This window comes from Trichoderma citrinoviride (genome assembly GCF_003025115.1).
Source record: "Trichoderma citrinoviride strain TUCIM 6016 unplaced genomic scaffold BBK36scaffold_16, whole genome shotgun sequence".
Classification (NCBI taxonomy): domain Eukaryota; kingdom Fungi; phylum Ascomycota; class Sordariomycetes; order Hypocreales; family Hypocreaceae; genus Trichoderma; species Trichoderma citrinoviride.
Genome location: NW_020194724.1, coordinates 380,458 through 395,855, shown reverse-complemented (window position 1 = coordinate 395,855; position 15,398 = coordinate 380,458). Strand labels below are relative to the sequence as shown.

Genomic DNA, 15,398 nt, shown 5'->3' with positions numbered 1-15,398 from the left:
CCTCGTTGGATGTAGAGGTTTGGCTTTTGTCTGGTTCGGTAGGTTTATTCGTCGTCGTAGCCCGTCAACTGCTTTCGAGGGCCAGTAGGGACTATACACCAAAAAGTCAGTCTCTGGTCTCCATTGGCCAACCATCACACCCTATAGTGTCTCCCATCTCGTCCTTGCAATGATCGACTGTCGGACAATCTTCTCGAGACGCAGCGAGGGGTCTGGCAAGACGTACCGGGATAGGTGACGGGAATGGGCGCAGGGTCGACGTCGCCGAGCATGTGGCGGATCGGGGGCACGATGGGCATGAGCAGAGGGCCGGTGGCGCCGACGACGACGGACCAGAAGAAGGCGGGACGCTCGCGGGCGGCCCAGCTGCAGTACTTGAGGGGCGTTGACCAGAAGAGGGGGGCGGACATGGTGGTGGTGGTGGTGGTCGGTTTCTGCTATAGTTGTGAGGGTCCTTGTCAGCTGGGGGTTTTGTTTCAGAAGAAAGAGGGGTGGTGTAGGTGGTTACGTTGGGTGGCTGTACTGACTGTTGAGGTTGTGCGGAGGGGGATTGGGGGTTATTGGGGGGATTGGCCAGGGCGGGAAGATGCGCGAGAGGGAGCGATATCAAGGCGATTGTGGTGACATGAGATGGAGGTTTCGGCTCAAAGTTGGTGATGCTTGGCTGCGGCGCCTTTCGGTAGATGTCCGGCAATACTAATCCGCTGGCCACGAGCTTCGAGGTACCCGCGGCTGAGGTGTGTCCCGCAGCAAACCCACATGTACCCTCGATTACGTGCGACCTTGTAAGTACCTCGACCCCAATTGGAACTGGAAGTTGAAACTGCCGCCTGGTGGAAGTGACGAAGTGCAGTGGAGGCCCCACAGCGGGAGCAACGAGGCTACGTATCCTCCAAAAGTGCAGTGGTTGAGCAGAGCTTCCGCAGCTGATTGAAGCCTCCCATTCTTTCTTTGCAACCACCCAAAAGCCACCACATACCGAACCGGCTGGATCTGTTCTTCTTTTTGAGGCCTCCGTCATGTGGTCGATTCTGAGCGTTGCTGCGGCGCTGTTTGCGGCGGCGGTCTCGGCCGTGAGCACGAGCGGGAACCGGCTGCTGGTGGTGCTGGACGACGTTGCCGAGAAGGAGGCGTATGGCCAGTTTCTGGGGGATCTGACAGGTGCGTCTTTTGCTGCCAAAGATGCCTGGTTTTGACTCGTTTCTGGAGCAATTGGGTCGCGGGATTGGTGCTGGAGCTTGAGCTGATCTGGAGTTCTTTGCAGCGCGAGGGTTCCAGGTGTCGTATGAGACGCCGCGGAGCGAGGGACTGACGCTGTTCCATCTGGGCGAGAGGACGTACGACCACTTGTTGTTTCTGCCGTCCAAGGTCAAGGGTATGTTGTCTCTTATACCCGCGCTATCTCTACTCTACGTTTCCATCATTCATGACCATCAATGGCAGTTGCTTGCTGACACTGCCTCCAGGACTTGGACCCAACCTGACCCCGAACCGCCTCGTCGACTTTGTCAACGCCAATGGAAACATCCTCGTTGCGCTGTCCTCCACCGTCCCCGCGTCCACCTCGCTCGTCTCTCTCCTCTCTGAGCTCGACATCGCCCTCCCCGTTGAGCGCACCGGCACCGTTGTCGACCACTTCAACTACGACACCGTCTCTGCTGCCGAGTCCCACGACGTCCTCGTCCTGGATGCGCCGTCCAACATTCGCCCCGGCCTCAAGTCCTACTTTGAGCTTCCTGGCGGCGTCCTGGCCTTTCCTCACGCCGTTGGCCATGTGCTCGGTTCCGGCCCGCTGCTGACCCCCATCGTCCGCGCGCCCGCCACTGCGTACAGCTATAACCCCAAGGAGCAGGCTGAGGTCCTTGATGCTGATGAGCTGTTCGCTGCGGGCCAGCAGCTGGCGCTGGTGTCGGTGCTGCAGGCGCGCAACTCTGCGCGCGTGACTGTGCTCGGTTCGGCTGAGATGCTGCAGGACAAGTGGCTCGATGCCAAGGTGGCCAAGCTGGGCGGGAAGAGCACCAAGACGGAGAACAAGGAGTTTGCTCGACGGGTGGCTGGCTGGACGTTCCAGGAGATTGGTGTCCTGCGCGTGAACAGCGTCGAGCACCACTTGCAGGGCTCTGAGGAGCTCAACCCTGGCATCTACCGTGTCAAGAACGACGTGGTGAGTAACCATGAAGCCCAGTGAAGCGCATGCTTATCTGACCTTTGTATCACGCAGTCATATGCCATTTCCCTGTCCGAGTACGTCTGGGACAAGTGGGTGCCCTTTGTTCTTCCCGAAGACGACCTTCTCCAGCTCGAGTTCTCCATGCTCTCGCCGTTCCACCGCCTGAACCTGGAGCTTACGGGCACCACTGACGACGCTGCCATCTACGGCGTGTCCTTTACGCTTCCCGACCAGCACGGAATCTTCAACTTCATGGTCAACTACAAGCGCTCGTTCCTCAGCAACGTCGAAGAGAAGAACACGGTTAGCGTCCGCCATTTCGCACACGACGAGTGGCCTCGCAGCTTTGTCATTTCGGGCGCCTGGCCGTGGATCTCGGGTATCGGCGCGACGGTGACGGGCTTCCTGGGGTTCTGCGCGATATGGATGTACAGCAAGCCTGTGGGGAAGAAGAACTGAAGACGAGGTGCGATGAAGCAGCTGTGTGTCGATGAAAGCACGGGGAAGGCATGGTAGGAACATCGGTACAAGGCCTCAAAAGAGGGCGTTGTAGATTTTGTTTATGTACGATTTGCATCTGGCGGGCCATGAGAAATACCCATGGAATGCACTTGAAGTGTGTGCTGGGAAGATCTTGACGATTGCCTTGAGTAGGGACCATGAAAAGCAGATGAGATGAATAGATTTCTCGCGTTAAGGGATGGACCTGGGTGTTGTCGAAGTGACTGGTGATGGCACGTAGCTTGTCGAGTCAAGTAGGTAAACATTTATCATTCATCCTATTTGCTCGACGAACAATCGAGGTACGAGGCCGGTGATGGCATGTTTCTGTCAGGCAATCAACACCATCGTCCATCTATCTGCACTCGCTGAATGCCCCAGACAGCCACCAGCCAGCAGTTACGAAACATCCCATCAAACAAACAAAAGACCAAACAAAACAAAAAAGTAAAGTAGAATAAAATACAACAAAACAAAACAAACCAAAATAAAACAAAACAAAATAAAACAAAACACACCTAAAGACAGCAGTAACGTAGAGGAAAAAAACAACAGACAATAGAGAAGAACAAAGCAAACAAAGCAAAAATGCACCCTCAGATTAGCTCTCTTCTGTTCTCACCGGCAACCCGCAGCCTTTTTGTTGTAGCTTGTCACAGCCCGACACTGCTGCTGTTGTCTGCAAATTTGGCTTTTTGGTCCTTGAAATCATCACCAGGTGGCTTCTTTTGCTTTTGTTTCAAACATCAAAGAAAAAAACAAGAGCGGAAAAAAAAAGGAAAAGAAAACACACACACTGATCCTCCCCGGCCTCCTTCCTCACGTTCTCCCACAATCGTGTCTTCCCCATACAAGACCACAGTCCCCTTCAACCCTGTGTAGAGCATCTGCATGTGTTTCTGTGTGCTCGAGCTCATTGTAGACAAGAAAAAGAAGAGCAACTACCTAGGGTTGTTGCGCTCAGCCTGCTCCGATTGAAAACTATGTATTTCCTTTCCACCGCTGGGTGGGAGGGAGGCATCATCAAGACTCTGCTTCGGACCTTGGGGAAGGATGGGAAGAGAGGAGCTTTCTGAGGTGCTGAGGTATCTGTCATTGCGGCTACTGTGAGCGGAACAACCTGAAAGGGATAACTAGGCAACTCTACCATTTTATCTACAAAAGGGAGAACAAGCAAAGGCAAAAGACATGAGGAAATACCTACGAAGGAAGAGGGAAGACTGTGGAGGAGGGAAGAGAGTGAAGGAGAGTGAGGACGGGGAAGGGAGGGTGTGTGTGTTGGCTCGCTCAGATTTCTGTTCTTTGCATCTGTGGACATGTGCCGACGGCTTGATCGCGGTGGATCAGACCTGAAGGCTTGTTCCCTCGTGGAGAGTGTGCAAGAGATATCATCACCGAGAGCCGAAGCAGAGTGGCTAGGTCTGCGGCAGGAATGGAGGGAGGAGGCCAGTTTGGGCTGCGGTGAAGTGGTGTGAGGGGGGAGAGAAAAGAGATGGACAAAGGCTGGAAGGGGGAGGAGGCGACGTAAAGAAGTCGACGAGAGGAGGTGTAGAGAACGTGAAGCGATGGCGATGGGAGGTTGGTAGCTCAGGGAGCCCCGATGATTTGCAACAGCAGCTGAGAGAGAGAAGAGAGGAGGGGAAGAGAAAAGAGCTGGTGAGCAGAAGAGATGGGGGATGGCAAACAAAGTTGGGGAGAAGGCGAGGTGAGAAGTTGGAGGGGGGTCGCTTGCTGTGCGCCGTTTGGCTTGGATGGATGGACTGGAAGAAGGAAAGAAGGGAAGGAGAGGAAAAGAAGAGAAGATAGGAGCAGGGCTGCTTTATATACCCGTGGGAAAACGAAGTCCAGTCGGATGCCGGAGGGGATGGATGATCCGGGCGTGATTCACTGCGAGCGCTGCGCAAAGGCTGCAGTGAATTGCGCGTGGGCTCACTTTCTTCTCACTCTTGGCGGGGAGCGGCGTGAGTGGATGGCTGGGAGTGGCAGCTGGCACTGGCGGTCGTGAGCAAAAGGTGAGATTTGCGTGCCGGTTTGCGGCGGTATCACGAAAAAAGTGAGGTTTGGAGGTTTGGAGGTTTTGGAGGTTTGGGCGCGGGATTTGGGCAGAGGAGACGCGCTTATGGTCTGGGCTGGGTGCTTTAGCGCTGGTGGAGGGTGGGATGCAGGTACCGCAGAGGGCAGGGATGCCTTATGTATGGGGGACAAGGGGGGACAAGGAGACTTGGACGAGCTGCGAGAACTTGAACGTGCTCGTGAGGGTCATGGTGATGGAATCTGGTGATGCAGATGGAGATTCTGGGAAGAGGGAAATTATATTGAACCAATTCATCAATTATTCTTGTCCCCTTGTGACCGTTTCTAAGGTAGAGAGGGGATGAGGTATCGCGGTGGCACGTCGTCGACCTCGTTAGTCAGCCGTACCTACCTTACGATACTACATGGAATGGCAAGCCATGCACAAAATAGCGTCACGATCCCATTCCCCTTCTGGCCTGAGATGCTCAAACTACCTCGATAGCGTCACATAAACGATGAAGCCTCGTCTCTGCTCGTTATTCCCGGCCTCATCTCATGCATCCGTCGCTCGTCCGCTGTCGGAGCTCTCGCCTCCCTTGTCTCTCTCGCCACAAACGTCGCAGTCCATGATCCAACGACAGCCTCCTCATCCATCGCCAAGATGACCCAGCCGGACATGTCCTCCCCGTCACCCGCTGCCGCCGCCGTCCAGAACCAGACGCTCGCCAAGAAGAAGAAGCGCGCCTCCAAGGCCTGCTCCTGCTGCCGCACCCGCAAGATCCGCTGCGACGTGCTCAAGACGGGCGTCCCCTGCACCAAGTGCCAGCTCGACGGCTTCGACTGCGTCGTCCAGGCCCGCAAGAAGCGCCGCGGGAAGCACGAGGTCGAGAGGCTGAAGCAGCAGCAGCAGCCGTCGTCATTGTCGCCGTCAGGCCGCGGGCTGGGGCTCGGCGCTGCCGCTGCGAGGCTGCCGTCGTCGCCGCGCTCCATCCCGCAGCATGCCATGCTTCACCAGGTGCCGCACTATCCCTTCCTGCGCAGCTTTGCCCCCGAGAGCCAGCCGCCGTCCTTGCTGGCTGTCTCGCGGGGAGGCAGTCTGGACGATCCGGGGGCGATGAAGCACTCGCGGCTGGATGACGATGACATGCAGTATCTGCAGCGCAAGGGGGCGCTGACTCTTCCGCCGAGGGCCGTCATGGACGTCTTTGTGTCCAACTATTTCCAGCTGTTCCATCCGTTCTTCCCCATCCTCGACAAGTCCAGCTTTCTGGCGAGTTACTACCGGAGTGACCGCGATGCTGCGTCTCACTCTCGTGGTTTGAGTCTGTTGCTGCTTCAGGCCATTCTATTTACAGCCTCTGCGGTACGTTCTCATTGTTCGGTGTCATGGTCAGAGGAGCAGTCTGTTGACTTGGCTTCACCACTAGACGGTGCCCATGAGCACAATCCGCGATGCTGGCTTTACATCTCGAAAAGAGGCGAGAAACTTGCTACATAAAAGAGCACGAGTATGTCTCTCTGAAACCAATGTCCAACGAAACCTCGAAGTAAGTATGGTATGTATGCTCATTATTCGCAGTATCTATACGAGTTTGATTTCGAGTCGGACGACATCGTAAACATTCAGGCACTCCTCCTGATGAGCCACTTCTACCCGTCCATGGTTGAGCAAAAGCACACTTGGTTCTGGATCCATCAAGCCATCAGTCTTGCGCAGGGCCTCGGGCTGCACCGGAATGCCAGCCAAGAGCCGCAGCGCAAACTGTGGGCGAGACTATGGTGGGCGTGCCTGGTCCGAGACCGGCTGACTGCCCTCGGAACTGGGCGTCCCATGCACATCAACAGCTTGGACTGCACAGTCCCGATGCTGACGCTTGATGACCTGAGGGAGGATGGCGACAGTGAAGACGACCAGACGGTCAAGGAATTCTTCATTGAGTTTGTCAAGCTTTGCCAGTACATGGAGGGCGTGCTCTCGCTGCCTCACAACATTGCCACGGAACCGGGGTCCTTGCCAGAGCAGATTAATCTATGCGAAGAAACGCTTCAGCATTGGCGCTTGAATCTGGTCCCGAGCGCGAGGCTTCACGATGACTACAGTATGGCCTTTGACAAGCGAGGCATCTGTACGCTCTACAAGGCGCTGCTGCATCTCATGTACAAGTAAGCTCTCCTTGCCATGGCCTCATTGGCTTCAGTCCCCGACTGACAGGCAAATAGTATCGTCATCATCGCCTTGCACAAATCACACCAGATTCTCGACGAGAGCCGACCGAGCGGCGCACAGCTCCCGCTGCCCAAAGTTCAGGCTGCTGCTGAGGACTCGACGCGGATTGCCGTTGAGCTCGTTAGGTTAGACTTGGTCAAATACTGCCCGACAATATGGTAGGCGTCTTTCTACCCGTTGCAGCGATGTATGGACACTAACTGCTTCACAGCGTGACCGTCATTCTACCGCCACTCATCGTCCACCTTCTCATGATGCGGTCGGCTTCTGACGAATCTGACCGACAGCCCCATATCGACCGCTTCAACAAATGCATGGTGCTGCTCGAACAGCTAGGCGAGATTTACTGGCACGCCAGCTTCTACTACGACTTCTTCAAGCTCGCCTCTGAGCATTCGCAAGGCCCTTCGACATATGTCAATGGACAAGAACAAGACCCCCTTGTCGCCTTCTTCAATGACCGCGTGCCACCAAAGCAACTCTACGGAAGAGCAGCAGACTACAGCCAAAGCGCCAGCCGGAGGCGGACACCGGTCGGAGACGATGAAGACACTCCTGCAAGGCCCATTCCTACACCGAGTCGAGACAATGGCGCAGCGGATCACGCTCCAATAGTCACAACCTCTACCGCTCCTGAGGGCTATTTGGCACCCTCAACGCAGCCTTCCATCCCATATACCCTTGGTGACGACTTGGAGCTCGGTGGCGTTGCCATTGCAGACTCCAATCTTCAACTGTTTGAAGATTGGCTCGATGAATACGGCTATTTCCACAACATCTTTCCGTCTGCCTAAGCTATATCTATCTATAACCAAATATCCACACGATCTATACGTACAATGCCATCCTGGCTGCCTAATGCCTCAAATCTTTGGCTCGTTAATAATAGCCAGTCCCTGCTCGCTCGTCCAGAAGCTGCCCGTAGGGTATGTGTACTTTTCTATCGCCTCAGGCTTATACTCTACGCTGTACCCGGCATCCCGCGGTGTGACGAAATGCCCGTCCTTGGTCTGGCAGGGCGTCTTCAACACCTCGCGGAACGAGCTGATGTGTTCCAGCAGGCTCTTTTCGCCAGACACGCACAGGTAGTTGATGAGGGCGAGATGCTGCGTGTATTCGTTCAGGCCAATGCCTCCGCTGTGCGGAACAATCGGCACGTTGAATCTGCGACAGAATATCCGATTAGAACTTTCTCACCGGTTGATTTCATGGGGAAAAGGCCGCATGTGCTTTGGACTCACTTCTTCGCCATGAGCAACACGGCCATGACCTCGTTGACGCCGCCGAGTCTGCAGGCATCGATCTGGCAGTAGTCGATTGAGCCGGCCTGGAGGAGCTGCTTGAACATGACGCGGTTCTGGCAGTGCTCGCCGGTGGCGACGCCGACGCCGTACGGCTTGAGTGCCTTTCGGATGGCTGCGTGGCCGAGGATGTCGTCTGGCGAAGTAGGCTCTTCGATGAAGCTAAACTCACATCAGCCCGCTGTCCTACTGCTTCCACAACGAAGAAAATCACGAGGCGAGGATGATAGAAAACTTACAGCGGCTTGTACTTGACAAGATGAAGCATATAGTCAATCGCCTCAGGCACGCTCCAAACCTGATTCGCATCCACCATGAGCAACCGGTCATACCCAATCGTGTCCCTCGCAATCTGCAGCCTCCTCATATCGTCCTCGAGATTACCCCCGACCTTGAACTTGAACTTGTCCATGCCCTGCGCGAGATTGGACTGTATCAGCTGCACCATCTTTTCATCCGAAAAGCCCAGCCAGCCCGCCTGCGTGGTATACGCCGGCACGGCCTTGCTCCTACGCGCCTCCTCCAGCCTTGCAGCCTTTGTCTTGGCCTGCTCGCGGAGCAAAGCGACAGCCTCCTCAGGCGTGATGGCGTCGAGAATGTATCTAAAGTCGATGCAGCGCACAAACTCCTCGGGCGTCATGTCCGACACGACCTGCCACACGGGCTTTCCCAGGTACCGCGCCCAGAGATCCCAGACGGCGTTGACGCACGTGCTCAGCCCAAGATGGATCACGCCCTTTTCGGGGCCGACCCAGCGCAGCTGGGAGTCGGAGACAAGGTGGCGCCAGGTCTGGCCCATGTTGGAGGTGAGCTGCTCGAGCGTCTTGCCGACGAGGCGCTCGGCGATCATCTCGGCGGCGAGGACGCACAGGTTGTTGCCCCTGCCGATGGTGAAGGCGAAGCCGTGGCCTGAGAGGGCGGGAGAGGGGGAGTTTGTGTGGAGGACGATGTAGGCTGCGCTGTAGTTGGGGCCGGGGTTCATTGCGTCGGAGCCGGAGAGGTCGAGGCTCGTGGGGAAGCGGAGGTCTGTGTTTAGATGTTAGAATGATGAGGGTTTTGAAAGGGGAAGTATAAGGTACATGGATGGGATTGCGATGGACGTACCGTGGGCTGTGAAGCCTGTGATGACAACCTCTGAGGCGGGGATTTGCAGACTTGGGGAGGCTCCATTGGAGGATGTTTCCGTGTCTGTTCGTGAAGGGGCCATTGTGAATGGTATTCTGCGTTGCTCAAGGGGTGTTGAAAGATATCACGAGTTGTGATGACGATACGTAGGCGAGCACAGAAGCATAATCACATGGGAGATCTAGGGACTATATATACACAACGGAGCTAGAGGATTGATCTACCTTTAAAGTATCTTATCTATCTGTCTGAATGTGATCCTCTTGTTATTTCATTCAAAAAGGAAGGCCCAGCAACGAATGAGATGGTAATCGTTGACCAGCTGTAGGTTTGACTCCAAGCAAGCATATATGGTGATGTGGTTGAATGGCCAATCACGGCGTCTTGGCCGGCACTTCGGCTTGTCGATATTCCCGGCGGCTGTATCTCCTAATACCCCAGAGTTTCGAAAATCGGGGAATGACCAGGGGAGAACTATGAATGAGACTCAGCTGCAGCCCCGATAAAGAGAAGAGTCCCGGCGCTCATACTGGTTGTGCAACAAGTCCCGAGGAGATTTATATGCCAAACGGCGGGTAGGCTAGAGTAGGATGTTGTTTTACAAGCATGAATGAAGCATTGGAACTTGTCTCGTCATCTAACAAGATCGTGCTTCTCCAACACAACAGGCTCTCGCCCTCTACTGCCACAGAACAGTTTCACTGACCCTGTTGGAAAGAGGAATTGCGTCAAGGCATTTCCTCCAGACGGACTCTCGGTTTCCAAGTTGAACGGAAGAGCTGGTGATGCTTGTTTGGCGTCGACCTGGGGAGAGAATTGGCCGTTGTCGAGTCGGGTCAGAAGGACAGCGGAGGGTGGAGGCTGGCGCTAGAGGCCTTAGTCGGGCGCCGTCTCCCCGGACTAATCTAGCGGCCGGGAGGATTAGCCGAGGAATCCCCAACTCGATTGCGGGGAAATCGGGGCCAAGGATCCGCGATCCGATCAGCCGTGGGCAGTTGCTGCTAGTAGTAGTAGTTGAGCTGCTACACGCAATCAGGCAGGATTCATGCTCTTACTCGTATTGACCCGATGCCTGTCTTTGCTTGGCTCTGTCTTTGTGTCGGTTCGGGCGGCGTGGAAGTGCAGGGTTGGGGTCCAATCAGGACGAGGGCGACGGCTCTTCGGCTTTTCGTCTCTGGACGTCCTCATGTATATAACAGATGATGATGGAGTTGAATATCAGGGTTGATGATGCGACAAGGAGAAGTTGTGCTTGTCTAACTCGATAACAGCATGGTGAGAAAGGTAGAAATGAGTTCTTCAACTGGGCGACGAAGGAATGCTCACGCTGTTGTAGGCCGTTTATCTCTATGGCATTGCGCCCTGCACTGGGGGCTTGGCTTTTGGCTATGTAAGTTGATACTTCTGGCAACTGAATATCTGTCAATTACTAACCGTGTATTCTAGGACACGGGCTCAATGAGTGAGTCTGTAACAAGATACTCGAGATAACCTCAGCTGACCCCAGCCATGATCAAGGCGGCATCTTGGCCATGCCGCAGTTCTTGACCTACTTCAAAAATCCAAGCAACTTCCTCCAGGGCGGCATCACCGCGTCGATCCTCGCTGGAGCTTTTGCCGGCTCCCTCCTGACGGGCGCTTTCCTGGCCGATAGGCTCGGCCGAAAGAGGACCATTCTGCTGGGCTCTGCCATCTTCACTATTGGGTGCGCCATCTCGGCTGCGTCGAACAATGTCGAGGCTCTTGTTGCGGGGAGAGTCATCAATGGGCTTGGCAATGGGTGCTTGACCATGACGGTAATTGACCCTGTGTTGGCCTTGTCCTTGGAAGGAAGCTGACTGTGTGGTAAGGTGACGATGTATCAAAGTGAAATTGCGCCACGAGAGTACGTTGTCAACTCGCTTTTAGAGGAAAGGAATCCTGATTAATGAGTGTTTAGGATTCGCGGCCGGATTATCAGCGTCTTTCAGTGCTTTGTCAACTTTGGCATTCTCATCGCGTTCTGGATTCAGTATGGAACGAGCCACATCAATGGCACTGCCTCATGGAGGCTTCCAATGGGTCTACAGATGATTGTAAGTCCACTGCCCCCAAGCAGCCTTCCATTGGAAATGACTGACGAGACATAGGCAACACTGGCTCTACACATCACCATGTGGTTCATGCCCGAATCGCCCAGATGGCTTGTGCAGAAAGACAGACAAGAGGAAGCCTTGCACGTGCTCGCGCAGGTGCATGCCGGGGGAGACGTCAACGATCCATATGTGCAAGCTGAACTAGCAGAAATTGTCGCCAAACTTTCGTTTGAGAAAAACCATCCGCCGCCCAGTTATTTCGACTTGTTGCTTGGATCACAGAGGCGCCGCATGTGGATCGGTATTGGTGTTGTATGTCCCCTCTCCTACCCACCCTGTTTCGTACCGAATCAGGTGCTAATGGCATCAGCAATTCTGGCAATCGATGACTGGCATCAATGTGTAGGTCATATCTAGACAATTGTATACTGTGATAGCTGACATGGAGTAGGATCATGTACTACGCCGTCTTCCTCTTTCAACAAGCTGGCCTTGGAGCGACTTCTTCATCCCTCCTGGCCAACGGCCTCCAGGGCGTTGTTCTCAACGTCTTCACCTACCCAAACATGTACTACATGGACAAGTGGGGTCGAAGATTGCCCATGGTCATTGGCGGCGTGGGAATGGGCATATCGATGATGATCATCGGCGTGCTGATGAAGGCATATGGTACTGAGAAGATTCTCTTTCACTTCCATATATACCCGCACTCAATGAAGTCACACTAACGATAAATCCAGGTGATCCCGTCTACGATTCGCTTACGCAAAAGACCAACTTTGACTTTACAAATGCGGCCGCATCACGCACGGTTATCGCATTCGTGTACATATACGTCGCCGTGTTTGCAATCACCTGGGCGTGCGTCGCGTGGGTGTATCCTCCCGAGATCTTCAGCATGAGCATGCGTGGACGTGCTACATCCATGACGACTGCCACGAACTGGTTCATTGTGAGTCCTGAGGCATTCGTTTCCTGGAACGCCAAACTGACTCCGTTCTAGAACTTCTGGTTCGCTCTGTACATTCCCACTGCCATGGCAAAGATCAGGTCCGTATTTCCGATCTTCCTTCAACTGATTGAGATTTGACTGACAATCTTTGTACAGTTGGAAGCTCTACATGATATTCATGGCGCTGTGCTACCTCATGTCCATCGTCGTATACCTCTTCTACCCCGAGTCGGCCGGCAAAACACTCGAAGAGATGGACTTTTTGTTCTCCAAGGGGCGGTCGCCGTGGACGTTTCTCGACCGTGAGGCTACCAAGATTGGGGCGCTGTTCCAGAGGGATCTTGAGCATGGCGAGGCGCTCACTGTGTTTGATGAGGATGGTATGGCCTTGAAGGATAAGGTTCGGCAGGTGGAGGATGTGGTTGACCCTGGTGCTCATGGGGATAAGAAGTAGGTTCATTGAGGTTTGATTCTTTGCAGCATCGGTCTTGGATGCTATATGAGAGATTTGGTTTGTTTGCTTCTCGATATATAACGATCCCGTCGCTATAATATTTGCTCAATCTGGCATGTCCTAACCGCAAAGACGAGAATCAGCTTGAAGTTTTAGTGAAAAGAAACGTGGCATGAAGAATCCATAGATACCAACTGAAATCAGGGCCTCGGCCTACCATATCCCACAACAGTCTACTACATATGCCCAAGACCCAAGTGAGCTGCTTGATCCATCTTGGACTTGGCTCTGCCCAAGGCAAGGGAGTACCAGTGATGGGGCGTCGGGACTACTGCCTCGAAAGAGTCTCGTGACAGAATAACCTTGTCCTTCCCCTGCTGTTGCTGTTTGGCGTGCTTGACTGTAGCTTTGAAGATGTCCTCAATGTGATGCGGGTTCCAAAAGGGGCCAGTAAGGGGACCGCAGTCCTTGTGAAAGAGAGACTTGATGTATCTGAGGATACTCTCGCAGTCGGCTTCGATGTGATCGTCCAAACCCTTTTCCAACAGTTTTCGACATACAATCTTGACGTCCTCCCATTCTGGCCGTCCATGGTGAAACAATGTAGAACTGAGGACTGATTGCCCTCCAAGGTTGGTAGGCGTATCTGATGGCACAGAAGCATTCTCTGCATCCATGGCCGGAGCAGGGCGCCCTTGAAGAGCAACAAACGGCACAAAACTTGGATGAGAAATAATGAAAGACAGAGCTTTGGGGAGGACAGTGTTGCACAAGACAGCCATTATATGTTTGTAGGCTCAGAGCAACTTTTTTTTGCAAACAGTTCACTTATACGGGCTCTTTCTTTGTATGCTATATATATCACTCCAAATTTATTTGGTCGCTGCAAGACAAAGAAGCCAGTGAATGATTGATAGTTTGGAGCAAACAAGGTTCTATGAATATGATGCGGTTTTTGACGTGTCGAGAGAAGAGAGAAGCTTGAATGACGACAACTGTGGCAATGAATCATGATTTGAGGCCAATCAAGGTCGACCTTCATCTCAACTCTCAAGATTGTTGGGAGGAGGCGGCGAGCAGGCAATGCCCAGGATATTGGGAGGTTTGTGAACAAACAAAAACCTTAGCTTTATCACTTGGTAGCAAATATTGGAAAAGAAAGCATAGTAAAGGACTATCACATTTTTGTTGTTGAGTTAACCATCACTTATGGACTGTTTAGAGCTTCCTCTCTCGTTGTATCACATCATCTTGTGGCATATATAAGTCTGTAGACTTCCCAGCAATCCTTCAAGGGCTACATAGGTATAGTCGATTGGCATTCAAAAATTGCCAAAAGTCAACAACAGCGACGACGAACATGTCTTCCCAACGCAACACCGGCGAAGCGTCGATGAGCGCATGGTTGAGCGAGGTTCTGCACCGCTCTGGTGAGTCGGCGATATCGCCTGAAACGGGACGACAGAATATTTGTCCGCCAGTGCTCTAATAGTATTGTTTTTTTTTTTTTTTTTCAGAAACAGCGGAAGAGCCTCAATTTCTGGGACAATATCGGGTACTTCGTCCGCCAGCTGGCAAAGACCTTAAGGACGGGATCTGGACCGACTAGATCAAGCAGCTGCTTGGTATAGAGCGCCTTGTTTCCTCCCCAGTGAGTTTCGCGCCAGAGGACGAGGTGGCAACGGCCAATACGGCAGCGGCCAAGGCAGCATTCAAATACTCCATCGAGAATTTCGACAGCGTTTCCCTCATGCTGGTTGGGCTGAGCAGTTAGCTTACTTGGCCAGCCTCCCAACCTTCAAGGACTGGCATGAGCAGCCTGGGTCGCGGTTCCTCGTAGTTCGACACAAGGAATCGTTGACAGGAGGGGAGGTTTATTCGCCTCTCAGCTACGCTCCCTGGGTCCTGAGTCCCAAGCAGGAACGAAAAGACATCCTGCGGCCGAGTCTTTTTTCCTGCGCCCAACATGTGCGTGAGACTCGGATCGGAGACTCTTCGCAGTTGATCATGCGAGACATCGCCTACCAATTGGTTAGCTGGATCGGAAAGGATTGGTTAACTTGGTCTGACGTTGACTTTGTCGAACTTCGTAGGGATCTCGAGCGAAAGGACCCGGGAGCCATACGTTTTGCCTTGCGCATGATCGTGAATCGTATACACTGAGGCCCGGTGTACGTGTTCATAGATGGCCTCTATTGGTACCAGGGGACGACCTATGAAGAGGAAGCAAAGGAGACGATGAAAGCCCTGAATGAATTGGTCAATTACATGGGTGATCTGCGGGCTTCACAGATCAAGGTTCTCATAACCAACCCAACACTCCAGCAGCAGCAGAGCTGGGGCTTTGACGCGACCACCATCGAACTCTAGATGTAGGAAAGGGAAGCGCATCGCGGTATACAGATGCAGGATATATCGAAATCGAGCAGCTCATTGAGGCGAGGTGGATAGGTAGATTGAGAAATCGAGAGAGCGTATACATCAGATATTTTCAATCTTTCGCAGCCAGTCCAAAGTGAAGGAAACCGTATGTGACTGATAAGTGAGATGGCTAATCAGCCGTTTGGTCACAACGTG

General features: G+C 53.5%; 7 protein-coding genes across 7 annotated transcripts; 4 read left to right on the top strand and 3 right to left on the bottom strand.

The window, feature by feature from the left end:
* Nucleotides 1–44: 44 nt before the first annotated feature.
* On the bottom strand, nucleotides 45–410 carry BBK36DRAFT_1128936 (hypothetical protein; the record flags this gene model as incomplete). Its single annotated transcript, XM_024891684.1, has 2 exons — nucleotides 45–91; nucleotides 227–410. 2 exons carry the CDS (start codon nucleotides 408–410, stop codon nucleotides 45–47), a joined length of 231 nt encoding a protein of 76 aa, XP_024745959.1.
* A 597-nt stretch (nucleotides 411–1,007) lies between these two features.
* Nucleotides 1,008–2,761, top strand: BBK36DRAFT_1136506 (Dolichyl-diphosphooligosaccharide-protein glycosyltransferase 48kDa subunit). Its single transcript, XM_024893002.1, has 4 exons — nucleotides 1,008–1,161; nucleotides 1,265–1,375; nucleotides 1,467–2,164; nucleotides 2,222–2,761. Exons 1-4 carry the CDS (start codon nucleotides 1,020–1,022, stop codon nucleotides 2,627–2,629), a joined length of 1,359 nt encoding a protein of 452 aa, XP_024745958.1. The 5' UTR covers nucleotides 1,008–1,019; the 3' UTR covers nucleotides 2,630–2,761.
* A 2,587-nt stretch (nucleotides 2,762–5,348) lies between these two features.
* Nucleotides 5,349–7,708, top strand: BBK36DRAFT_1162892 (hypothetical protein; the record flags this gene model as incomplete). The annotated part of the gene is made up of 5 exons (XM_024894485.1): nucleotides 5,349–6,050; nucleotides 6,115–6,195; nucleotides 6,267–6,850; nucleotides 6,908–7,072; nucleotides 7,126–7,708. The coding sequence occupies 5 exons, from the start codon at nucleotides 5,349–5,351 to the stop codon at nucleotides 7,706–7,708; spliced, it is 2,115 nt and encodes a 704-aa protein (XP_024745957.1).
* A 69-nt stretch (nucleotides 7,709–7,777) lies between these two features.
* BBK36DRAFT_1172394 (enolase C-terminal domain-like protein) lies at nucleotides 7,778–10,614 on the bottom strand (the record flags this gene model as incomplete). Its single annotated transcript, XM_024895719.1, has 5 exons — nucleotides 7,778–8,078; nucleotides 8,156–8,377; nucleotides 8,455–9,241; nucleotides 9,320–9,403; nucleotides 10,602–10,614. 5 exons carry the CDS (start codon nucleotides 10,612–10,614, stop codon nucleotides 7,778–7,780), a joined length of 1,407 nt encoding a protein of 468 aa, XP_024745956.1.
* BBK36DRAFT_8216 (general substrate transporter) lies at nucleotides 10,613–12,821 on the top strand (the record flags this gene model as incomplete). The annotated part of the gene is made up of 12 exons (XM_024898563.1): nucleotides 10,613–10,624; nucleotides 10,677–10,730; nucleotides 10,787–10,802; nucleotides 10,859–11,136; nucleotides 11,191–11,225; nucleotides 11,280–11,415; nucleotides 11,470–11,727; nucleotides 11,786–11,817; nucleotides 11,867–12,084; nucleotides 12,156–12,367; nucleotides 12,419–12,465; nucleotides 12,524–12,821. The coding sequence occupies 12 exons, from the start codon at nucleotides 10,613–10,615 to the stop codon at nucleotides 12,819–12,821; spliced, it is 1,596 nt and encodes a 531-aa protein (XP_024745955.1).
* A 236-nt stretch (nucleotides 12,822–13,057) lies between these two features.
* Nucleotides 13,058–13,603, bottom strand: BBK36DRAFT_23406 (hypothetical protein; the record flags this gene model as incomplete). The annotated part of the gene is made up of 1 exon (XM_024897958.1): nucleotides 13,058–13,603. One exon carries the CDS (start codon nucleotides 13,601–13,603, stop codon nucleotides 13,058–13,060), a length of 546 nt encoding a protein of 181 aa, XP_024745954.1.
* Nucleotides 13,604–14,181: 578 nt separating this feature from the next.
* On the top strand, nucleotides 14,182–15,191 carry BBK36DRAFT_8214 (hypothetical protein; the record flags this gene model as incomplete). The annotated part of the gene is made up of 2 exons (XM_024898562.1): nucleotides 14,182–14,251; nucleotides 15,007–15,191. 2 exons carry the CDS (start codon nucleotides 14,182–14,184, stop codon nucleotides 15,189–15,191), a joined length of 255 nt encoding a protein of 84 aa, XP_024745953.1.
* Between the last annotated feature and the right edge of the window lie 207 nt (nucleotides 15,192–15,398).

Bases quoted from the DNA above. Each gene is read 5' to 3' on its own strand.
- BBK36DRAFT_1136506 (XM_024893002.1), top strand. From the start codon at position 1,020: ATGTGGTCGATTCTGAGCGTTGCTGCGGCGCTGTTTGCGGCGGCGGTC. The intron at 1,162-1,264 runs GTGCGTCTTTTG...AGTTCTTTGCAG, and splicing joins GTTTCTGGGGGATCTGACAG to CGCGAGGGTTCCAGGTGTCG. The intron at 2,165-2,221 runs GTGAGTAACCAT...TGTATCACGCAG, and splicing joins ACCGTGTCAAGAACGACGTG to TCATATGCCATTTCCCTGTC.